General features: G+C 36.7%; 1 protein-coding gene across 1 annotated transcript in view; it reads right to left on the bottom strand.

Moving 5' to 3' along the window:
• Nucleotides 1-27,138, bottom strand: part of PUDP (pseudouridine 5'-phosphatase) — a 76,571-nt gene that overhangs the window by 38,373 nt on the left and 11,060 nt on the right. Inside the window, exon 2 of the mRNA XM_014960270.1 lies at nt 14,639-14,857. Coding sequence (XP_014815756.1) covers nt 14,639-14,857 — 219 coding nt within the window. The remainder of the gene's footprint in view (nt 1-14,638; nt 14,858-27,138) is intronic.

The raw sequence follows: 27,138 nt of genomic DNA on the forward strand, positions 1-27,138 counted from the left end.
CCCTGCAGAGGTTTCAATGCTCCTTTGCTGCAGCATTATCAACGTTGGATGCCTTTCCCATATGAAATGATTAGCAGTGTCCAGTGGAGAACAAGAGTAGACGTTCAGTCTTTACCAATTCACAAAAGAAAATCCCTCCATATCTGTAAAATCATTTCAGCTCTGCTTCTTGGCACGAAACCAAACTGTGCTGGACAAAGGATATTAGTTTCAGGTAGATAAGCGTCCAGTTGACTTCCGGCTCTTTGAAACAACTTGAGGATGGTTCTTTGTTTTCATCTTCCTACTGCATGAATTCTTATCCTACTATTCATGCCTGGCTATACTAATGTAATCTTATTCCTTTCCTCTTGTCATACTTTTGCCTGGTCCCTGCTCCCTCAAAACACTCCTACTCCTCACACCCATTTAATTCTTTCCTTTACCACCCCAGCACCTCCAATTTGCATTTCTCATGTGATCCAGCCTTTCTCCTCCATTTTCACAATTCTATAAACAACAACCTTATCTGCAATACATTTTTCCCAAGTATAGTCATATGCTCAACTTTGAGAAGCTATAACTACTGGTAATAAAGCGTGTAGATTAGTTAAGCAGGTGCTTTAACTAACCCATGTATCTGGAAATATGACCTGTAGATGTGACCGTCCACAGATTTCTTTTCTATTCTCCATAAACTAATCAACCAATTGATAACTGACATTTCCAGCTCCATGCTTGTATTTGAAGATAGACTTTAAATACATGCACTTCTAGATGCTAGATCCCAACTGGACAGAGATAACAGCAGTGTTATTCCTCCTCCAATGGCAAGGCATCACCCGTTTAAAAGCTTTCCTATGCCCCCTTAAATGGCTATACTAATAACAAGCAAATGCATTTTTCCCCAAATGATGATACTCTGTCCTCTCATTGAAATAAGATGCTTTTTATTTTATTCCAGATACAGATTATGTCTTCATATGTGAACAAGTGAAGCAAGTCCATATTGAATTAATTGAAGTATTAAAATCTATTAATATAAATCAGTAGACTAAACGTCTCTTTTTTAAATAAAATGCATTCATTCAAAGGAATTTATTCTAAAGAATCTGCAACACTTAGCAAAACTAGCATATCATGTAGTAATATAGAGAAGTCTAAGATTACACAAGGAAGAAGGCATTTTCTATCTCCTATGGTCTTGCTATGATATAATTAGTTTTTTCTAAAGTTGTGCTCTTTTCAAATACCTAATTTTCTTCAGTCCCACTGCATTACAGCTTCTGTTCATCTGTCACAGAGTATGTTTATTCTACATTTCTATTGGAGGTAGCCAGCCACAGAAAAGCACTGTTGCAGAAAGGTTATTTCTTCAGGGTTCTATCTTATATTCTCCCAGCATGACATGATTTTGGAGTGTAAATGTATGTGTGTGTGTGTGTGTTTAGTTTGTATTTTTGGCTTCCCTTGCTACAAGGGAGCTAAAATGCAGCTGTCCCTAATAGCTCCAGAGAGCAAAGATGTACATTATTCAGAAAATGCACTTTAATAAAAATATGCCATTTAAAAATTATTATTTGCATATGTGTAAACATAGCAAGATAGATTATAAAAAATACAAGGGGAAAAATCGGCTTTGTGGAAAAAAATTAAATTGCATATGGAAGAATTGCTAACATAACTTAACAAGTTCAGATAGTATTTTCTTTCCAGGTTTGTTATTTAATTGTAAAAGCTATAGATCAACAAAATGCTTTCATTTGCCTTAATTACCACCAGTATAGCTCTAGACACTTTGCCACCAAATCAAATTACTGACACAATTATTATACTAATTCAGCATATAATTCTTCATTAGGAAAATAATACCTTTCATAGTATCTTTCTTGTGCTTTTTTTAAAAAAACCAACAACAGAAGGGGAAATGGGGAACCGCTTTAAAGATCTGTAAGGAACTTCCCCTCGCATATACTTTGTAATTACATCCCCTATAGCTACACAGACTTTTCAATCAGATGAAGACTTCAGTTACATCAAAAACAACCAATTAAAAACTTGATGTCTGTGAAGAACTACAGTGAAAATTTCTGTGAACTCACTAACTTCTAACTTACTTGTAGCTACCATGTAAGGGATTGAGGCCTATCCATCACAGACAGACCTATCTGTTAGGCTTCCTGGGCCCATCTTCCACCTCCCCTACTGAAAGCTTAGCCACATTCAGCAAGTTCTTTTTTTTGTTCTTTTTTTTTTTTTCTTTTAGCATCTCTGATTAAAAACAAAAAATAAAGAAAGATCAAAAGAAATAAGGATCTCCATTTTTCCAGCATAAGGATACACTCCTAATGTGATACACATGCAATAACAATCTTAGACAGTACAACATAAATTCTCAAGTAATCATAAAAAAAATCAGGAATAAATATCCCACATTGCTATGCTTTATTTCCAAATGTACTCTTTCATTTCAAATAATCAAAAAGTAAATGTTGTTTCTTTCCTCTTTAAATATTAAATTTTAGAACAGACTCAGAAGTTTACTATATTCTAAATGTAATAGTTAAACACCAGCGTCTATTGGAAAGAAAAATAGGTGAAAAGAATTGTAAGCTGAGTTTAGTTACAGAAGCTGAAAACAAGAAGGATCAACTTTAAATATCAGCTTTAAAACCTGATTAATCACAAATGACAAAGCTAACAACTTCATGGAAAAAAAAGGAAAACAAACTAAACCAACAGAAAGGAGCTCTTTTTTCTGAGACAAATGTATGTTAAAGGAAGAGATCAGCACTTTTGTTCTGAAAGTTGCAGAAAAAAACCATGAAATATATATTTACTTTTTTAAAAAAAGGAAGTATTATTCCTCCATTAGAATCCAAATGTGGTGTTTGTTCTCTTTAGATTCAGCTGGAAACACAGTGACTAATATATTGGATCAACTGACAAACTAAAATTAAGACTTATACTGAACAACAAAACCCTTGGGCTAACTTGCATTTTCCTTTTCATTGATTAATCAAACATGTACAGCAAGAGTTCAGAAAACCAAATAATGCTATGCTAAAACGATCTAATGATAGTCCCTATCTAATTATTTACATGCTATTACAGCACTGTTTTCTACACGATTTTTTTTTAAGTTATCACATTTTATAATCAAATGGCATTATTATGAACTGAAAATTAAGAAGATGTAACTCCTGAGAGCTAATTCAAATTGATGAAAAAAGATGGGAATTTTTATTTTCCTTTTAGCTTTATACAAATGTGAGCTCTGTGTCATATGGAATACTTCAGAATGGTCAACACATAAATTTTTGCTACATTTTATTTGACATACTTTCAAATTTTCGTACTATCCATTTTCTTACGTTTGTCTACACTGGAAAGAACACTGTTCTTAACTTATATCACCTCTGGAACTTCAGATTCAGACCCATTTCTTGTGAAATGCCTCCGGACAAATAAGGAGACAATCATATCATCATAGAATCATAGAATGGTTTGGGTTGGAAGGGACCTTAAAGATCACCTAGTTCCAACACCCCTGCCATGGGCCATGGACAGGGACACCTTCCACGAGACCAGGTTGCTCAAAACCCCATTCAGCCTGGCCTTGAACACTTCCAGGAATGGGGCATCCACAGCTTCTCCAGTGTCTCACCACCCTTACAGTGAAAAATTTCTTCCTAGTATCTTACCTAAATCTACCCTTTTTCAGTTTAAAACTGTTACCACTATCATCCTATCATTACACTCCCTGACAAAGAGTCCTTCCCCATCTTCCATGTAGGCCTTCTTTAAGTACTGGAAGGCTGCTATAAGGTCTCCCTGGAGCTTTCTCTTCTCCAGACTGAACAACTGCAACTCTCTTCATAGGAGAGGTGCTTCAGCCATCTGATCATCTTTGCGGCCTTCCTCTGGACTTGCTCCAACAGGTCGATGTCTTTCTTATGTTGGGGGCCCCAGAGCTGGATGCAGTACTCCAGGTGGGGTCTCACCAGAGAAGAGCAGAGGGACAGAATCAACTCCCTTGACCTGCCGATCACGCTTTGATGCGGTCCAGGATATGGTTGGCTTCCAGACTTTAAGCACACATTGCCAAGACATATTGTGCTTTTCATCCACCAGTATCCCCAAGTCCTTCTCAGCAGGGCTGCTCTCAATCCATTCTCCACCCAGCCTACATTTGCTTGGGATTGTCCCAACCCAGGTGCAGGATCTTGCACTTGGCCTTGTTGAACACACCAACCTCTCAAGCCTATCCAGGTCCCTCTGGATGGCAACCCTCCCCTCCAGCGTGTTGACCACTCCACACAGCTTGGTGTTGTCTCCAAACTTACAGAGGGTGCACTCACTCCCATTGTCCATGTCACTGATAAAGATGTTAAACAGCACAGGTCCTGATAGTAGCTTAGTAACTTCATCTGCCGTTTCCCTCAGGACCTGTGGAGGCATCTCATCAGGTCCCATGGACTTGTGCACCTTCAGGTTCCTCAGATGGTCTTGAACCTGGTCTTCTCCCTACCTCACTCTCCTTGTCCCTTTGTTTGCCTTCTGCGACTCGGGTGGTGTGGCCAGAGTACTTGTCAGTGAAGACTGAGGCAAAAATGTCATTGAGTACCTTAGTCTTCTCTATATCCCATATAACCAGGTCTCCCTTTTCCTTCTGGAGAGGGCTCACATTTTCCCTACTCTTCCTTGTATCACAGATGAAATATGAAGTTCTTCTATTTTTTTCTAATGTAACTCTCCAATCAAACTTTTGTCTTACAAAGTATTTTTTATTTTTCTATTTTCCTGAAGTGAAGTTTCTATGAACATGTTACAGTAGACGATAAGAATGTTTTTCAAGATAAAAAGAAAGTGATCTCCACCATAAACTGGGCAAATATATGATAGGGAAGAGGATTATTCATTCTGCTTCAGCACTGAATCATAATTTCAGTTTCCTCACTTGAATGATTTCTGGTGTTCATATTTCCACTTGCAGTCAATTCATTTGAAGGCACAACTACACCATCAGGAAGACAATTACAGAGATCTGCCAGTACCTTAACCTGAAAATCCACTGTTTGATGGTCTTATAAACATGGACAAAGTCCCACAGTCTTATGACTTCGGGAATACAGCTGGCCTCAGCCTACGCAGGCAGTCTCACTGTCTTTTCTATTAAATTCTAAAAAGATGAAGACAAGCTATGTAAGAAAAAGTTCTTGAAAAACAAACAGAACTCCCCAAGGCCTTCTCTTAAGCAAAAACATACCCACATTGTAAATAGGACCACAAGAAATTAATACCCTAAAATTTACAAAGTAGCTTTTATGAAAGTTAAGCTTCAAAATTACATTACAGGAGGTCCTACCTGGCTGAGAAGACCTCAAATAAAAAAACAGTGTCATTACCAGTGGCAAATCCTTTCATGAACATCACAGTGTACCATACCTCTCTTGCATTTCTTTAGTCCCTCCTTGCATGCTACCTGTGTACTAATTACAGCTAATTTCTACTTAATAGTATTTTTGCCATTATGCAATCCCAGGAAGAGAAACAGGAAATCAGTGTGCCATAGAGAAGACTCTGTGTGTGTGTTATGTCTTTTTAAAAATTTGTTATTTGAAAGCTAACATGTTCTACTAGGAAGGATGTTTAGCAGACACATCCCCATTTTTCCTACCCTCAAACAAAACCCAAACAGCTCACAGGAGTTTCAGTTCTGCAACCATCATAGATAATGCTCCTTTACAGATTCCAACTAATTTAGCTATGCTGTTAACCAATTTAAGAACATGTTGAGCAAGCTGGAACATAGAGCCATCATATACATTAATAACTTAGAAATCCTTCAAATGAGTGTTGTCTTTATTCAAACATTTACAGTGTCAGACATCTAATAATCAGAGAAATAGTATGATGCAGGATTACTTTAGTTCAAGACAGCAAATAATGAAAAAAAAAAAACCATCTGATCATCTTTGCGGCCTTCCTCTGGACTTGCTCCAACAGGTCGATGTCTTTCTTATGTTGGGGGCCCCAGAGCTGGATGCAGTACTCCAGGTGGGGTCTCACCAGAGAAGAGCAGAGGGACAGAATCAACTCCCTTGACCTGCCGATCACGCTTTGATGCGGTCCAGGATATGGTTGGCTTCCAGACTTTAAGCACACATTGCCAAGACATATTGTGCTTTTCATCCACCAGTATCCCCAAGTCCTTCTCAGCAGGGCTGCTCTCAATCCATTCTCCACCCAGCCTACATTTGCTTGGGATTGTCCCAACCCAGGTGCAGGATCTTGCACTTGGCCTTGTTGAACACACCAACCTCTCAAGCCTATCCAGGTCCCTCTGGATGGCAACCCTCCCCTCCAGCGTGTTGACCACTCCACACAGCTTGGTGTTGTCTCCAAACTTACAGAGGGTGCACTCACTCCCATTGTCCATGTCACTGATAAAGATGTTAAACAGCACAGGTCCTGATAGTAGCTTAGTAACTTCATCTGCCGTTTCCCTCAGGACCTGTGGAGGCATCTCATCAGGTCCCATGGACTTGTGCACCTTCAGGTTCCTCAGATGGTCTTGAACCTGGTCTTCTCCCTACCTCACTCTCCTTGTCCCTTTGTTTGCCTTCTGCGACTCGGGTGGTGTGGCCAGAGTACTTGTCAGTGAAGACTGAGGCAAAAATGTCATTGAGTACCTTAGGCTTCTCTATATCCCATATAACCAGGTCTCCCTTTTCCTTCTGGAGAGGGCTCACATTTTCCCTACTCTTCCTTGTATCACAGATGAAATATGAAGTTCTTCTATTTTTTTCTAATGTAACTCTCCAATCAAACTTTTGTCTTACAAAGTATTTTTTATTTTTCTATTTTCCTGAAGTGAAGTTTCTATGAACATGTTACAGTAGACGATAAGAATGTTTTTCAAGATAAAAAGAAAGTGATCTCCACCATAAACTGGGCAAATATATGATAGGGAAGAGGATTATTCATTCTGCTTCAGCACTGAATCATAATTTCAGTTTCCTCACTTGAATGATTTCTGGTGTTCATATTTCCACTTGCAGTCAATTCATTTGAAGGCACAACTACACCATCAGGAAGACAATTACAGAGATCTGCCAGTACCTTAACCTGAAAATCCACTGTTTGATGGTCTTATAAACATGGACAAAGTCCCACAGTCTTATGACTTCGGGAATACAGCTGGCCTCAGCCTACGCAGGCAGTCTCACTGTCTTTTCTATTAAATTCTAAAAAGATGAAGACAAGCTATGTAAGAAAAAGTTCTTGAAAAACAAACAGAACTCCCCAAGGCCTTCTCTTAAGCAAAAACATACCCACATTGTAAATAGGACCACAAGAAATTAATACCCTAAAATTTACAAAGTAGCTTTTATGAAAGTTAAGCTTCAAAATTACATTACAGGAGGTCCTACCTGGCTGAGAAGACCTCAAATAAAAAAACAGTATCATTACCAGTGGCAAATCCTTTCATGAACATCACAGTGTACCATACCTCTCTTGCATTTCTTTAGTCCCTCCTTGCATGCTACCTGTGTACTAATTACAGCTAATTTCTACTTAATAGTATTTTTGCCATTATGCAATCCCAGGAAGAGAAACAGGAAATCAGTGTGCCATAGAGAAGACTCTGTGTGTGTGTTATGTCTTTTTAAAAATTTGTTATTTGAAAGCTAACATGTTCTACTAGGAAGGATGTTTAGCAGACACATCCCCATTTTTCCTACCCTCAAACAAAACCCAAACAGCTCACAGGAGTTTCAGTTCTGCAACCATCATAGATAATGCTCCTTTACAGATTCCAACTAATTTAGCTATGCTGTTAACCAATTTAAGAACATGTTGAGCAAGCTGGAACATAGAGCCATCATATACATTAATAACTTAGAAATCCTTCAAATGAGTGTTGTCTTTATTCAAACATTTACAGTGTCAGACATCTAATAATCAGAGAAATAGTATGATGCAGGATTACTTTAGTTCAAGACAGCAAATAATGAAAAAAAAAAAACCAACAAAACAAATAAAACAGCATAAATGCAACATATTCCTTATATTAATTAAATGCAAGCATCAAGCAATCAATGAAATCAGGTTATATTCTGGAATTTCCATAGATTCTGTCTATTCTTTTTCAGATTCAAGTGAAAGCTCAAGTTAAAGTATTACCGAAAGATATACACTACATGTATAGAAATTCTAAAAGCTTCAGATAGACTTAAAATTATTATCTTGTGTCTTCCTCTTCATAGTTGCTTTTTTAGACAGCAAACACATGCAAACTCTTAAAAAAAAGACCAAAATAGCAAAGGGGTATTTTAAAACTATATGAAGATGACTTTCTATGCCCAAAAGCTTCTCCACAGTTTAGTTATTTTAATGAAAGATATTACTTCTTATTTAAAACCTTATCTAATACAAGTCTCAAAGCATTATGATTATAGTAACAACATCACTGTTATCTGCAACAGCTGTGTATCCTTTGATATAGTTTTGTGGACTACAGAGTTATTTAAGACATTTTATTTATAAAATTGTCTTATCTCCCTCCCCAGTTAGTTATTTGTTATCCAGTTAAATACCAATGCTATTCTTATTTTTGTCTGTATTCTGTAATAACAATATGTAATTTGTCTCCAGTTACTTCTAATTATTGAAAAGACAGTCATTCTTATTGTTTCAATAAGCTATAGAGTCCACTTGAATTTGACACTTCAATCTTGAGTACTACTAGTTACATTTATTTTATTGTCAACTCCAATTATAAGCCAAAGGAATGGTTGTCTCCCTCAACTTTTTGATAAGAAACGTACTTCTGTGACAAATGGGGTGGGGTATTGAAACAAGCCACAGAGTCCTTTTTAACTGAGAAGAAAAAAGCTTATTTCATGGGCAATCAAATCTTTTCTATGTATATTTTATTGTATCTATCCATGCTTTGAGTTTTTGTGGACTTTTTTTTTAAATCCTCAAAAAATATTCATTTTTGTTTTCCTTTTTGTATCATGTTTGACCACTCTGTTAATCTACTAACTCTTTTACCATGTTTCCCATTTCCTTCACTGGTGTGTGTATGTTTCGTTTCTCTTTCCCTGATATACTTCTAGAGCTCATCTACACTATGTAGCCCATGGTAATATAATTAAACTTGCTACATCCTGTAGCCGAGATGCAGCTGCAGAAGAAATAACATGGCTACAGGCTGTTTTAGAGAATACTGTCTTGATCAACAGACTTTTGCCCTGCACACTGAAATTTTTGTTGAAAGAACTATACTGGTCACCAAGTGCTATCTTTGCATAGCTCGCACACAGATTATGAGCTGTAATACAATTTCACACTCTTTTGGCACACTTTCAGCACTCCCTCTAAGAAGATCTTCACATATATCTATCACAGCGTTGATCCTCATTCATTGCTGTGTAGATACAGTTAGCTTTCTACTCATACTAACAGCATGAGAACAGAGGACACCTGACCTCTGGGGCACCAAAAATCCAGGCTCTTTAAATACTCATATTCAAGTCCACTTCATTTTGCTGCAACGTTACACAAAACAGGCTGTCTGAGAATGTTCAGTGTGTATTCGGACGAAAAGATTTACTGCTGAGAAAAAGACTAAGAGAAACCAAAATGCTCTACGCGTTGTTTAAATTAACTGTGTACATGCATTATGCATGTCCTGTATGATTTATATCCAGTTGTGCACAAATGGAAATCTTAAGGATAAATATAGCCTCTGTATGAAAAGACAGCTCCTCTTTTTCAAAATCATTTACAGTTCCTACACTGAATGTGATATCAGACCAAACTTAAAGCTCTTCAAGATTTTATCACTCTCTTTAATCAAAGAAAAGCTAACATTACCACTCAGAGCTTTGTCAAGTTGATTAGATTTCTAGCCAATTCAGTGATAATTCTTTACGTTCATAAAAGTGATTCTATGGTAAAATCCTCAGCAGTCTCTGAACTAAAAGGTGGGGTCTCATGAGAGCAGAGGGGAAAAGAAAGAAAACCCAATAATCTCATGTAGAAAAAGAAGCAGCTGTCTGTTCGCTTAAGTCACAAACTGATGAAAAAATATTTTTTATGTAGTTTGGTGTGCTACAGCAGTTGCAAGCCCATCAGCACAGTACTTTTCATTATCTACACTTGTTCTCAATCCTGAAGTGAAGTCAGCATTGCTGATGTGAAGGTGACAGCATGACAGAGGTGGGGCTATCCCCCACTTGGTGTAATTGCCATGAATCTGATGAGACTACAGAAACGTAACTCTCAGATTCACCTGGTTCTTTTTTGTTCTGAGATATTAAAAATACTATCTATAATGATATATTATGCTTTCACTGAGCTACAATAGTGGAGGTGTAAACTAATAACCTACTTCCGAATTTGGAAGATGTGTTGGTTTCAACCAGGAAAGAGTTAATTTTTTTGCTAGTGATTGCTGTGAAAGGAATTTCAAGAATACATATTGTTTTAGTTGTTGTTAGGTAATTGGCTATTAATAAAGAATTCTATCTTCTCATCTTATTGCTCTCTAAAAAGTACCAGAGATTCTTCTGGTGGCAGACTCCCTGTTCACAAAATCGATAATCTCATTTTAGTCTGGATATACCAACACATGCATGACCATGGAAAAAATATAAGTACTGAATTTTACACAATAGAGAACCTCTGTCAACTGTATTGTTGACTTCCTGGCAAAAGCATTTTTGAGTTGCAATCCTTTAGGACGTAATGCAAAGGCCAAATATTTGAAATCAGCCAAAGAGACAGCATCATTCCAAGCTTGCAGCTGACTGAGCCCAGCATGGACTCACTAGAGTTTCCTACCATTAAAACAATAATACCAAGGAAAAGAAAAGACAACATGGTAGGAAGTCTGTTTAACTGTTAAGGGCACAACATGAATCAAGAAACAATAGCTAAGCAACTAGACTGCTGGTTGAATGGAACTGTTCAAGAAAAAAATATATATGACTTCAGTGAGTTGCCATTCAAACTTGAACAGCTTTTCTTTCTTCTCTTCTTGTGATTCTGACTGGCTTCATTTGGTACTAAAACTGAGCTGTGAAATTACCTCCTCATGTCTGCAAGAGACAGTCAGCTATACTTGAACTGGAAAATAGTTTGTACATCACATTCTGCACTGGCTGAACAGGAGCTGCAACAAAGAAAGCCCAGTTATCATGGAAAATGTCTGAAAAAGGCATGAGCAACCACACAACCCTTAAGGATCTGTGCGTTGTGGTGATGATGAGCCAAAATAAGAGGCTGCTACGGCATTAATTTCATAACCCTGACATGATTATATCAACTGTTGACAGCTGTGTAACTTGGAGTTAGGTTTTTCTGGCTCTATGTATATTCTGGGTTAATGTTATGCAAAAGCATACCTATACCTGTATAGTTAAACGTACATATGCATGGTTTTCTTCTGCTCCACTTGTCACTCCCCATTCTTCTGATGATCTGCTTCCCTGCAACGTAGTGCTGCATTTGCAGAAACAGAAAGCCTACTATGTCACTCGTGCAGATAACAATGTCTGTACTCTGACAGAAATACTTAGAAAAGCAGCACAACTGGCAGCCCTGTCATTTTGTCAGCATTGTCTTTGGATTAATTCTTTTCTCCACTGAATAAAAAATAGTATTCCCTATGATTCTTTCAGAACTAAAAATAAATCTAACTCTGAAAAATTCTCAGTTATCAGAAAATTCCACCTTAGAAATGGATATATCCTCTTCATAGATGAAATCTGCATTTTGACCACAGCCTGATGTATTGAAGCTTGTCTGTTGGTTCAGCCATAGTGAAACAGTCAAAATTCTGTCTACAACCACTAACGCTTCAGAATTGTTGAACATTAAGTGGCATGGCTGTGATATAGCCTGGCAGGGAAAGAACTGCTTTGCCAATTGTATATTCATAGAACTTCCACACCATCCTTAACCATCACTGATAAACCTGCCAATTACTTGGTTTGAGAAATAGAAGAGTTATCATTGTTGGCACAAACATGTGCATAGCTCATTGTATATCCAGAAACAAGTACTGCTTTGCTCGATTCACTTTTTCAAAAATCATTAGTCATCATTCAGCTCTGCTCTCCACCAAACCAAATTTGAACCTTGTTTTTTGGAAAACCTGTAGAAATAGATTGAAAAATTAAAAATTACCTGCCTATTAACTGCCAAAAGATTACCAGAGACTCAGCACATCAGAGTCATCTTACACCATTAATCAATATGACAATTAAATTTCGCTTTCCTGTATTTACCTTACTATCTCAAAGATCAGTGTAGTCAGAGAACATTGTAAATTCAAAATGTCACCACAGTCCTATATTTTACACAAGATCTTCATGAAGTCCATTCTTAATTAACACACATTAAAAGGCTGTAGAATAAATCCACAGGGATTACATTAATAAATATCCTCAGAAGACACAAAAGGACAGAAGGAAAAAAAAAGTATCAGATTAAAAAATCTGGTTATCAGATTGAAGAAAATGTCAGTCTTTAAAGAAATAGCTGGAGCCACTTCTTTCTAGATTATTAGCTGACACTAACCTCATTTTGTCAAAATTCATGTCAATTCAGCTTGTCTCTCATATGCTGCTACCAAATAAAGTACAGATCCCATTACTTCAGTGACCAATGCTGCCTTTGCTCCCAAAAATGGCCAGTGAGCATAAAGTATTTAAGTTCATTCACATCAATTCTGCTTTAGAAAATAGCCTAAAGAAAGTTAACATATGTATTTAAACTGGAGGGGAGCAGATTTAGATTGGAGATTAGGAGAAAGTTCTTTACTGTGAGGGTGGTGGAGCACTGGAACAGGTTGCCCAGGGAGGTGGTTGAGGCCCCTTCCCTGGAGATATTCAAGGTGAGGCTTGACGAGGCCCTGGGCAACCTGGTCTAGTTGGGGGTGTCCCTGCTGACTGCGGGGAGGTTGGACTAGATGACCTTTGGAGGTCCCTTCCGGCCTGGGCAATTCTATGATTCCATTTAGTTGAATGGAAAAGGTAATCAGTTGAACAATTCTGGTGATGTTAAAAATCTTTACTTGCTTGTCCCGGTAAGAATTTTGTTTGTTTCATCTAGGATAGCCCAGCTTCAGCAAGCCAAGAATCCACTTTTTGAAGGCAGGAACAGACAAAACTTTATGTTTCCTTCATATAATCTGTTCCATTGCCTCTCTGCAACTCTGTTCAAGCCAGTTCAACCACATTATGACAATCCTCAGCAGGCATAGAATATCCACTTAACGGCATCAACCTGTCCCATTACATTCTCTGTGCATCCTAACATTGCACCCAGTCTCTCCATCTCGCGTCTCCTAAGCCCAGACTATGTTTTGTTTGTTTGTTTGTCTTGCAAAAGGTAGACCCAAAAGTTTGACATGAACAAATTAGAACACATTCCTCTATCTATCTTGTTTTCCTGATGAATTTAACCAGGCTTACAGTTTCAGGTGGATCTGTATGTGAGAAAGATGCAATCTGAAAAATATTGCATGTTAAAGACATCAGTGACATAACTAAGTTGGCTGCACAAAATACTCAAGTTTTTAAGCTGCCTTTTTTGGTTTTGCTGCCTGTTATTTATTCCTAAGATATCACATCTTTAACTCTCATCTTCTTAATGCATTATGACTCTAGGTATAAAAAAAGTATCTAAAAATTAACACATCATTAATAGGCTGTAGAGATTGTCAGAACAAACAAGCCCACATTCAAAGTGAAAAATCTGTAATGGTTACACTTGTTATAGTGACATGTAGTTATTTAACTTTTAATACTTTTTTAATTGTCCCTTCTCCTCCTCTTTTTTTCCTCTTCATAAATTATTGATATTTTCTCCAGTAAGTTTAACATTATACAAAAAGTTAAGAGCAATCCTAGCTTTAGGTATTGCTTGTCTTGCATGGCTGAGGAATTTTCTCTAAGCATTCCAGATGTAAATGTAATGGAATATAAAAGTCTGAGTTCACACTACAGATAAGACTCATCCTTTTGCTTATCTTGAAGTACCTGATTTAACCTACTCATTTGGGTTTCCTGCACAATCACTGGTAAAAGACATGTCTTAGAACAACCTGAGAAACCCTCCCTCTCCTTTGGCACACAGCTGGCTCAGATGCCATGCTTAAATTTCACTGATAAGATTAGGCAAGATTAATTCCAGCTGGAAGAACCCATGGGCTCATACATTTGCCTGCACATTTAAAAGTGTATTTGTGCTTAACAAAGTTGAACTACTCTCAGAGACACAGAAAACTAACTTGCTGAGTTACACAGCTGCCAACAACAATTATAAAAAATGTCTGGTTTACCAAATAAAAATCACATTATCAAAAAGCACATTATTTCTTCTTTGAAAACATATAGAAAATAGTTGTTATCCAAGTAAATCAGAAAAAAAAAAACAACAACTCAGTACTTTTTACCAGGTAAAATATCTCTTTAACAGGTAAATAACAGGTAGATTTGAGTAAAGCTTACTAGAACAAGACTGATGAAACTGAATCTGTAAGAGAAACTGCTTTGTGGAAGGCAGATTAAAAACTTCTACCTTGGTTAGCACTTAAGTAATTCCATAAATGGTTCATAAATATTGAAGAGAAACATACCTGGCATCAATTCAGCAGTATGGAATATCTTCTCCTGCTTCATTTTACTTTCCTGTAATAACTCTTCTTTGGTTATTGGAAGATCTAGAACATCTCGAATAATCTGTGCTCCTTCTAGGGCTTTTTTACCCATGACCAAGGATTTCAGATCCCAGGTATAGGTCTTTCCAAAACGCCCACAAATCTCTTCGAAAACTACTGTATAGAGACGCTCGGTATCTACCAAAAAAAAAAAAAAAAAAAAAAAAAAAAAGTAAAAGGTTAAACCCCTGTACAGCTAGCCAAGCAGCCAGTCTTACAAGGAGTACCATATAAAGAGTCACAGAGTGAACTGCCAGAAGCCAGAAGGCATATCAAAGGGGACAAAATTGCCTCCCTTTATTTGCAGAGGGGAAGCCAGACTTCTAAGACCACCTCAGAGGTACCTAGGTTTTCCAAGTTGTCACTTCTGTGTTAAGAAAACATTACTGAGTGTTACAACAAAGAACTATCTGGACCTGCTCTTTCATCACATTACTGTATTATATAGGTTAGCAAGCAGTGTCTTAATTAAAATACTCTTATTTTTTCTTTGCATGAGAAAGAAAAAACAAGGAAGGAAATCTGGTACTTGGGGGATGTCATTACATATTGCATGTAAATTGAAAAAGTAAAAAAATACTTAATTATTTAGGAGTGTCTTTGAACGGAAGCTTCAGAGTGCCTTCAAAGACACTACAGTCATTATTACAGTGCTGCTGGCACCTCTGCATTTACATGCGATTACTCAAGCAGAACACACCCGCCTGTATTTCCAGGGGGTTTCTGGCAAGAGTAAATTTCAGGCTGAGTTTTGCCAGTGAAATTAACAGCTTCTATGTCAAAGTTGTTTTCAGTTTTCAAACAGATTTTGATTTTTTAAATACAAACAAACAATCCTCCCTGTCCTTCCCCCTAGACAAATCTTTGAAAAAGGTCGATAACATTTATTTTAACATCAAAACAGGGAAGAAAAGTTCTTTCAACTCCTGACTTCATTTCAGCAAAGATCCTGAACAGTGGCTTTTCTACAAAACTGTATACCTTTTTAAGTAGTCTCCTTTGAAAAGCCAGCTACTGCTGTTAACCGTGTTTTAATTTCCTTCTCATGCATGTTTTTGCCTTCTGTATCTCTAAAGGTATGTTTATTATTATCATTGTAACAAAGAAATGCAAAAGCCAGGAAAGAATGTAGTTGCTCTTATGAGACATTTAGAGAAATTAGGGACTTAGGAATGTATCCTTTGCCATGTAAAAATATTTTTAATAGGGGTAATAAAATAGTGAAATTACTCATGTACACATTGCCTCACTTTCTGAATGTATAAGAAATATGCAACAGAGTTTAAACTTTAAACTTTAACATAGATACTATGAAGAAGACAGACTGAAGAAAGAAGAGCAGAGCCCATGGCTACAATATACGCGAAGGTCTTCCCTGCAGTCAGACAAATGCTTGCTGCTCAACCACAGTAATCTGCCTGTCCTGAGATCAGCAGATGATTCCGATCTGAAATAAAATGAGAAACATAGGGGCCGTTTCACATCAGTGCACCTACCATCATGTGAACACACAGCAGTTCACAAGACACGCTCTGCTGCTTGCCAGAGCGTTCTTCTCCATGTTCCCCTTCAGTAACTAGAAGGGACATTGAGCCAAGAGCAGCTAAAGATCCAACGTACTTATCTGTGCAGGGCAGCAAATGGCTCACAAAACCCTCCTAGCTTAAAAATGAAAAGAAAAAAAAAAAAAAAAAGCACATGTACTACTCTTAGGAAATGCTTCTTTAACAATGATGCTTACAGAAAAAAGAGAGCTGAGAGTAATCCTGGAGATCTGTAGAACACACAAGAAAGGTACCACAATACCGTTTTGAATCAGCAGAAACACAAGCAAATGGGCTTTGGAAAGTGTTAAGCTGGACAGTAACCAGGAATGAAGAAAAAACAAAAAATCTTGACACTGCCAGCTGATACTCTCTGCAAGCTGAGAAGATGAATTAAGAATAGTGTATAAAATTTCACAGTTCTGTCTTTCCTTTTTTCTGATGCACTCATTTTTCTTCTATATCTCAGACTCACTAGGTGAAGGACATAAAATTCTTACCCTAAGTTTAAAACTGAAACTGAAAATTAACCCTCATCCTGTTAAGTAATATATTGCAAACTAAGAAGAAATAAAACACAGAATCATAAAGTATAATTTTAGAATGTGAAAATTTTCCTATAGGTCTCTACAATACTTACATGCTAATCTATGAAAGACTCAACTATATAGCTAAAGATATCCAAGTTAATAGCCTCCTGTATTTTAAATACCACATACCAGACCTGTGAATGAGATTTCCTTTTTCTTCTTTAAAGAAAAGCTTGCGTCCAGATTGTACTTAAAAATAATCTGTTATGTAATGTTGCATTTTCCCAACTGAAGAGCACTCATGAACACGTTCGAGTCAAATATATTAAAATAGTTAATTTTTACCCTATTTGTATAATGTTAAAACTTAGTTTTCTCAGTGTTGACTAAAAAACCCCACCACTAACCAACCAACCAACCAAACCCTAAAACTGGTCAACACATCACAACTGATCACTGCCTACATGTATTTTAAATGTGAGTTAGTCTCACATATTACTCATGTGTTTAAAGCAGCATAAATATTTAAACAAGCACAATGTCAGAAAGCCTTCTTTCCTTCCCTCTCCTCATTAATTATCTGTTAAAAGAATTGGCATACAAAACCTCCAATTTTTCTTTCAAAGAAATCACTGACACTTTGCCTGAAGTTGTAGCTTTTGGACACTAGACATCAGTTTAGTTGCAGTGACAATTATCATCATCTCAAGATTCATGACGTATGATATTTGTAATTCTTGAGAAACAATATATTTTTAATTGTCATAACTGCATGATAATAACAGATATGGAAATGTTACTTGCCTGAATTGAATGTTTCAATACAGCACAGGAATAAAAATTGAAATCTAAGGGGAAAAAAATTACACATACAGGAACACACACACCCCCTGCAAAATCGGAATCTGAGGAGACCACTGCTGAAAAAGCTGCACTTCCTACATATATGTATAACAGATAAGGACATACCTTCCTTTTGACTGGAAACAAAGGAAAATCTGTATGGCCCCTTATAATTAGACTGCAGTAAATAAATACTAAATAACCATATAAATTCAATATTTCTTATTCCCGTTGAAATTGAAGAATCTCAAAAAAAGTTTTTAACAAATATGCAGCAGGCTAGCTTTTTTTCTATTGTAACAAGAAATACACCATAGCACAACTGATTAATCAGAGTTTAAGTATAGCAAAGAATCATAATTTCAAACTACTACAAGTCTGCAATACAACAAGAAATTAAATCTAATGCACACACATGAATATAACACATCAATGAGGAAGCAAGAGAAACGAGAAGCTCAATTCAAGTATGTAATTATAGGCATCTACTGGTGATTTTAGTCACCCTGGTATACCCAAGACATCCACACACAGCTGACATTAAAAAAAGTAATCTGGGTGAGACTCACACCTTATTGCACGAGCAGCTGAATGCCCTACAGCATGCCAAGTGGTAATAAACACAGACATTTAAGCAAGTGAATCCAGCCCCAGCTGCATGCTCCCATCAGGAATACAAACTGAGAACACAGCAGGATGCATGTGGCAGTGGCCTGTTCTAACGTGGGAAGGAAAAGTAAGGCTTCTTAACTCCTGCAATTTGCAGTAAATGTATAACCTCAGCTTCATTCTCTTCTGCCTTTCAAAATACTCTTTTATCTTTCAATTTCTCGTCCCTTGATATATCTTTTACATGGACATTATCAGCATGACATACTGTCCATCCACTCGCTAAATTTCACTGATTGAGTGATATTCATTCCCTAGCCACATATCATCTTCTAGGCATTTTTATAGCAACCCTTCTTCTATATAAAAAGCACAGTCAACTCCACTGATGCTGTTTATAGCGTGTAAAAGCCAGTCACAATAAATATAAATCAAGTGACAGGAATGGCAGAGGCACTGGATTACTCAATTTGTGATCTGGCACAAAAATATGCTGACGCATATTCAGAGAAACCTACAGGTCACTTGGCATCAGACCTCAGTGCGTAACTGTGTATGATCTGCTCAAATCACTGCAGAGCCAGAATTAGAAGTACACATCTACCTAGGTTAGAGATACAGCAAGCATCAATGCAGGATCTAAACCTCAGCTTTATCAGTCACTTCTTACCCATGAAGACAATTTAGGACAGAAGGTTATGACTTCATGAATGAATATGGAATTTGATTTTTTCAGAAGGTTATACACCCTCTGAATTTATTGAAATTATTTTTTTGTAAATCTAAAATAGTCTCTAGTTTATCAAGGATATGAGGTTAGTTGGCAGCATGCTCATAGGCCCATCTTAACCACGGGTTCTGAGTTCTTTGTTTGAATAACGCATCCCATCTTTGCATCAAGCTTCCCAGAAGAAATACACCTACTATTTATCCTTCCACTAGGAGTCTAAACGAAATTTTAATTGTGCACATTTTACTTATTCCTGTAAGTCAAAATCAGATCCTGGACACCTAAACTCTGCAAGAGTTTTATTCTGAGACAGAACAGATGAATGGCTAAAGGGAAGAATTTTAATTCAAGCAGTAGATACCTGTAAGGCAGATTTCTGTTCATATGTAGAACCATCTTCAGTATTCAATTTAGCCAAATTCAAACACAAATAGTAATTTTTACCAAGATTGTTGTCCAAAATTGAGAAAATCTCATTAGATTTTGTCACTATCAGTACTGAATGAACACACAGATTACTGATTTTGCTCTCCTATCAGTCTTTCAAAATATTCCTTTACTGTCTTTAGGGTATGCAACAGTGTAAGAAGCCATACAAACTACTGAAATCTTCATTTGGGGTACAAAAGATAAATATAATTGTAAAATGGAACGTAATAATAGAAGTGGGAAATTTTGCTTTGCTTTTTACAACTCAATTGGTGGCATTTAGCACAGTACAAAGTGTAAACTTGCAAACAAATTATGCAATTGTTTAAATGGTGGGGGGAATCAACATTCCAAAGAGTATTAGATATTTGTTCTAGTCATGGAGCTATAGTAATAATAACCGACATTTACATTTTCTCTTAGTATGTTTATTCTCCTACTATTTCAACTGAGCAGCATTAAAGAACACACTATCTATAAAGAACAAACTATAAAGAACAACTATCTTGGAATTTGTGTCAAGGAATGTCAAAGATCAGTCTTGCAGTTCCCTCCAAACATCCTTCCATTCACACTTTTGTTACTGTGAAAGCTAGTTTAAAAATGCATGACTATGGTTACCCATGATGGCTAAGAGGAGAAAAAAACAGCAGTTTAACAGCTGACCTCAAAATCACTTACAACAGCTTAGCGAGAGTGAGGATAAGGAAGACAGGCAACAGAAATTACTTTTTACACAATAGCCTAAGTGTTACAGCACTAGTCCAGAAAACGAGACTCAGCCTTTCAATATACCCTAAGAGCCTAAGCCTACTTCTCTAACATCCCATGAGACTTTTTTATGCTATTATGTTACATATATATACACACACATATACATATGAACCATTTATATGCTGGTATATATATATATGAAACATACAAGCATATTTTTTTTACATATATACACACATATATTGTGAGTGTGTATATATAGTATTGTGTTTTAAAGGCAAAAGCTGCTTTTTAAAGAATAAAACTCAGATGAGTGCTAGCCAGTGAATACAAATCAACCTGGAGGTGTTGACTTAAGGGCTCATTAACGGGATGTTGATTCAAACCCATTAGCAAAAAGGGCCTCCTCAGGAGATGAGGAGCTGGAATATTGTATTCTTTGTTCTGGTATTCCCCCCATTCCTTCCAAATGAACTTGCTTATGAAGAAAAATAAAAACAAAATTTATCACCATATAAAAAGAACCCCTTCAGTCACTGTCACAGGAGGAAATCTGCACTGCTTTTATGCATGCTCAACCAAAATATTTGAGCCATGTCTAAATTTAAAGGTATGTGCTGCTGATGGAGCCAATCAGACAGACTGAACTTAAACGCGGTCTGGCCCATCAAACCAGTCAAAGGAAATGCTGCTGCAGTATTCATATCTTGTACCTTTCTACTGATCTAATCTCATAACCAGTACCATTTAAGCTCATCTTATTATTACCTGGAAGTTAATGGAAGGCAAACCCTCTAATAAAATAAATTGCAAGCACCAAATAATGGCTAATTCAGTATCATGAGCTAGTTATAAGGAGCAAGTTATTCGGTAAACCATTTTACATGATTGATAAACTGTAACTTATAAAGATAAAGAAAAAAAATTATTACTAGAATTGCCAAAAATTAAAGTGACTGCTTCCAATTTAATTGAGAAATGATTTGCAAATCATTATATTTTTGATTAGCACTTAGAAAAATTCACTGAAACGATACATTATTCATTTTAGTAGGGAGCAGGTAGAAGTCTGTTCTGGAGCTTTAATTTTTGTATATCTATTTCTTTTTTTCTGTTGTACTAGAATATTAATAGAAGTACACTCCAAGATACACGAATATGCTACATGATGATTACTTCACTAAGTCCAGAGAAACATACTGCAACTGGCTAACTTACTCAGAGTGCTGTCAGTCTGCTTGCCCTTCTCTGATATGAGACATCCTACTGCGAATTCAAGTTATTGCTAACAGGTTTAAAAAGAAAGTAAGTTTGGTACCCAAAAAATATTAGCTGCATAGAACTGTGCCCAAATGAGTATCACATATTTGCCCCTCTGGGCTTATATTACTGGGAGAATTCTTCAATAGTAGCTACAGAGGAAGCCAATTTCTCATTTTATATGCAAAGAAATGTTTTACTTTTATGAGGAGGAAAAGCTTCTGTACAAATTCAAAGGGCTTTTAGTTTACAATAATACAGCATACACATCTTAATGCTATCTTGTATTCACATATGCACCTTACGCTTCTTTTTAATGCCATAGGGAAGTGAAGAAACAGTTCACGAATAAACCGTACAAACACTCTTCTGGTGTCGAGCTGTAAACAAATATTCCACCACCAATACAAAATAACTCATGAAAAAGTAAAGAGAAGTACGCATTTCAATTCCAGAGCATGAAGGAACCCAACTTTGAAATAGCAGGCAATATATATGAATTCATTCAAAACATGTTAAAACTGTACTTATTAAACATCAACTATGTGACAGCATCTCATTAGTTTAAAAATAGAAAAGCTATTGATTCATAGAAACTGCCTGATATGCTTTCTTAGGCATTCACGCAGGCCCTTGACCATTAAAAATAGAACTATACAAACAGCAGTTGATACAGTGCCTACACAATCCAGCTTGTTGGGCTGAAACCTATGGCTAACAGAAACACAGCTTCTTTAAATGTGTATGTCAAGGCCCAAGTCAGGCAACAGGTACACTGTCATTAGCATGTGAGCTACTTATTCTCATCCAGAGGAGCAATTACTAGCTCTGGGAAGAACATCTTATAGCACATTCACAACAAGTCAGACTTTCACCAAGTGGGTGTCTTATCTTGTTACGTTGCCGACAACACATGGCAGCAGTTCACTAACCCGAGGAATGCAAAACAGGGTTTAAAAAGTTGTTTTGAAATGACATGTCCAAGACACTTGGATAAAACTACCACACAGGGTAGATGAAAGTAAAAGTGTCAATAAATTAGCAGAAGGATAATCAAATATATCTTTTTAATACTTTCTCCAGAAAAAGCTATAAGAAATATAAACTTCCCTGAACAGACATCCCAGAGCTGTTCTGGTTAACCTATGACCTAAACCAGCAACAATGGTGAAAAAAATCAAGAGACTGGAAAAAAAAAAAAAAAAAAAGATTCAGAAAACCTTATTACTCCCTAGAAAAAACCCCAACAAAATGATATCAAATAGAGGATTGTCTTCAGCAAGTCACGGTTGTCTTCTAATGCTCATTTCCTTATTTTCAGAAAGCTTTTGCTTGCCCAGGAGACCACATAAAGACTTACGAGAGTTGTGAATTCAAGTTGCTTGGCTTTCAGTGTTACATGTTTCTATCATCAGAAATCACTTTCTGTAATGCTGTCCAAAAAGTCAGCTTCCTGAACAGTGGAAATATTTCAGAAGACAGAATGACTTTAATAGAAAAGAAAAATATTATTTTTCCAGTGTGGCCTTGGACAATCTTCTAAACTTAATTGCAGCCATGTGTCAAACATAGTACCACAAAGGAAGGGTAAAGAACTACAGATTAATAAAGCTTCCACTCTTCTGTCCACTCAAAAGTGCCTACAATTTTTGAAGTAAATCTGCTGATGGAGTAATTTCTCTCTTAGTAACACTAAGAAGAGAAAACCAAACATCATCAATGTGCTTGTTTTTGCAAGACAAAGGACATCTTCTCATGGCTGACTGCCTACTGTTAAGAGGAAAGTGTCAGAAATACTGTGAGACCTGATCACAATATCTCTTTAATAAAGATACCATCTCTAGTAGAGATACTAACTAGAACCTAAAATACCAAAAAAAAAGAATCAAACCTTTAAGATTCATGTGGTTAAATGTGATACAGCAAACTGAAAATTATGTTTGTTTGAAAACTGTAGATGAAACCTCAAAAACATGGTATAGAAATCAATTTAAGGGACTTCCAACACCACATGATAAATGCACAAGTTATGAATTGTAATCACTGTTTGTTTGAAAACTGTAGATGAAACCTCAAAAACATGGTATAGAAATCAATTTAAGGGACTTCCAACACCACATGATAAATGCACAAGTCTTATGAGGAGCCGCTGAGGCAAGTGGAACTTTTTAGCCTGGAGAAAAGGAGGCTGAGGGGAGACCTTATTGCTCTCTACAGCTACCTGAAAGGAGGTTTTGGAGAGCTGGGGGTTGGTCTCTTCTCCCAAGTCACAGGAGACAGGACAAGAGGAAAGTTACAAGACAAGTTGCGCATGGGGAGGTTTAAATTGGATATTACAAAAAATTTCTTCACTGAAAGGGTTGTCAAGCATTGGACCAGGCTGCCCGGGGAAGTGGTTGAGTCACCATCCCTGGAGGTATTTAAAAGATGTGTAGATGTGGTGCTCAGGGACATGGTTTAATGGTGGACCTGGCAGTGTTAGGTTAACAGTTGGACTTGATGAACTTAAAGGTCTCTCCCAATTTAAACAATTCTATGATTCTATGACTTCTACCCAGGTGATTGTTGCAGAAGTGTCAGAGATCATTCAGACAGATAAGCTAGTAGTTAGTATATTGAGTTTTACTCGGTAAATTTAGGTCTGTAAAATATTTAATAAGTACAGATGGACTGGTGGTCATTATTATTTACTATACTTAAAGCTAGTATGGGATGCAAAAATTATCACTTAAGCTTACTATATGTATCTTAAATGTTACATCCATGTAAAAAATATCACTAACTCATCAAAGTCTGGTGTCAGTTAAGGGATTTCTCAGGCTCAAAGGGTAACCTTGAAAGGTGTGCTTACTCAAGGGGAGATCACCACTGCAGCACAGCCAACTGCTACGGAGGGAGACCTCAACGGGCCCTAATGGCTGCAGTCATTTATAATGTGAAGTAGTTGATTTCTAGTCAGCTTTTCTGCTCTGTTAATGCAGTTCCAGCTGCTTATCAGCTCAGCCTCCAGCCAAACTGTTTTGGTTTGGTTTGGGTGCTGAGCTCTCACCAATAGCCTCATACAATAGGACTAACTTTGGTTAGGCCTCCTTGCTGTGCATCTGGCTGGATCAAAGTTGAGTTAGTTCAAACAGGAGGATTGCATCCATACAGAGCAGTCTTCTCTGCTGAAGAGCTGGACAGTTTTCCTCCCAGCACATATTTGAAATTTTGCTGAAAAATCTATGGCCTCTCTGCATAGATGAAGTCTACCTAGAAGTACTAGTGTATACAATCACACTAGAGAATACGCTAGCCTTTGTGAACTAGAAAAATCTTATCAGCATTTTTTGAGCTGAGCTTCTGTTGTGAAAATTGTCATGCAAGGTTGTGCGATATGCCCAAGAACTCTACCTCCCATCATATAAAGTCTCTACTTAATATGGCAGGTGCAGACTGATTAAGAAGCCTGAAAAACAAATGCAAATACAAGGCATCAACTACAGTTCCTGTAAAATGTGGAGGAGACATTTCAAAATTAAACATTCAATGCAAAAATAACTGTGAAAGAGTTTCAAAACACCTCAGTTTGAAACCACATCAGGGACCTACATCTGGACTAAAAAAAAAGCATCACTCTCTTCACTGCACACAAAAATTATTTTATTTTAGTAGAAGTGCTACAGAGAACACTTAAAAATTTGGCACACATCAGGTACTTAAAGGTGGATGTAGTGGACCCAGTCCCAACTTTCAAGTAAAATATTTTAGCTTTTAAAGCTTTTCTAAGAGTGGCATTTTTCAGCAGAGAGGAGGCAATGGAGAACAGATCTGGCTCTTAAGTCCTGTACTTGCATCAAACTGATCTAGTATTATTTTAGCTCTTTATAACAATTCTAAACAGCATAGGGTCTTCAAACACCAAAACCCAGTAAACCTAAACTCTCCTATTTCTTTTTTAAAACAGGGGGAAAATAACAAAACAGTACCATGGATATTTTATAAAAAGACATAAAACTTACTGACATTACAATCCTGGAAGAATGCAATGATTACAAAAAGGTTCAGACAGAGGATCTCACTAACACATCAGTGAACCCAATTCACATGAGGACTACAGCAGAAATAGAAAGCTGGAGCAAGTCTCTCTGACAGTAGCTACTAAGGTTATACTTTCAGCTACCTCAAAGGGGAGAGGCTGAATATTATTTTGCTAGAGAGTGGTTCTGGGCATAATGGAAATGTTATGTTATGACTCTGTTTTGAGTGTGACAGCTTGGAGTTACAAGAAACACCGCTGTGTATCCTACTAAATGAAATAAAAAATATGTGTACAGAGACTCAAACAGTGAAAGAAACTTTAGTCCATCATTTCATTCTTCTATACGATTAATGCGCTAAAAATAAAAACAGATATTGTGAAGCGAACTAGGATTCATTCCACTTTCACTCAATCTTTCTTCCTTTCTACCTCAGTTCTGCAAACCGAGGTCAAAGTTTATATCTTGAGACACAAGCAGCTTCACTCTCCCGTGGCTGCAATTTAATAAGGATGACACAGGAGTTACTTCACTGGGGTGTGCTAAGTTCTACTGCAACAATGCTTGCAAAAGACAGGCTGGCAAAGTATATACTCAATGACCAGAGAAGAGGAGATTTTTTCCTTTATTTCCAAAAATAGCCCCAACTTCTTTCCCTACATCCCAAAACTGAAGAAGAAAAAAAAAAAAAAAAAAAAAAAAAAAAAAAAAAAAAAAAAAAAAAAAAAAAAAAAAAAAAAAAAAAAAAAAAAAAAAGCAGCCTTTCTCTCACTACTCAGAATTAGGTACAAATCTACTGAAATCAATTAAGTCACAATGGCGCAAGCAAGAGACAAACAAGCTCACAGTTTCTCAATATAAATATGTTAAATGAGGTACACATTTCCAATTCCACTGTAACTAACCTGAAATTAGTTTTTTTTAAAAAAATTATTTTCTCCATAGCAACAATTTGCTATAATTCTGCGTGTAAATATGAATTTTTTTGTGAAGGTGCATTGCAGGCAGCTTCAAAGTTAAAAAGGGGTGAGAAGTTTAAGGAAATTAAGAAAAAAATTAGTCTGATTCACAGCTGACAAGGTGTGGCAAAACTGATAGGTAGAAATTATTAACATACACATTGCTTATGCAACTATATACAATAACTATGAAAACAATTATGGACATCCATATTCAGCAGTATCCAAAGCCTGAATATGAAATAACTCTGAAATAGGCCATTTGTAACAGACACTGTTCAATAAATAAGTTTCCTAACCCATTCCAGTAATTACCTTTTGCTTGATATAAAAATCAAACTTACAATCAGCAAAATAAAAACCGTCTGCTTCATTTGCTGAATACACTGAACTGACCCACTTGAACTTAAATGACTTTTAGAAAAAAAGATGAAGTCCTAAGGCTACACCTTTTTGATTCATTTTGTTTTGAAACTGTTAGAGGCATTACCACATTCTTGGCTCATAGTTAGAGCTGCATATCCAGTTAAACATGTTACTTACATGTTTCCTAACTGTAAGAAAAAAAAATTTAGGCCGTATGCAAGTTGCAATAATAATAAACCAGCTGATCACCAAAGGCCCTTCTCTTCTGAATACAGGCAAACACACCATAGGCTACATCCTTCTAATAGACTGTGGATAGTAATTTTCAACGAGACAGAACACTGCACAAAAATGCAAATCTGGTATTCCATCAACAAGCTAAAAAGCCTTTTGTTTTTTTCCTCTTGTCTGAAGAG

The sequence above is a fragment of the Calidris pugnax genome, unplaced genomic scaffold, assembly GCF_001431845.1.
Source record: "Calidris pugnax isolate Ruff unplaced genomic scaffold, ASM143184v1 scaffold188, whole genome shotgun sequence".
NCBI lineage: Eukaryota > Metazoa > Chordata > Aves > Charadriiformes > Scolopacidae > Calidris > Calidris pugnax.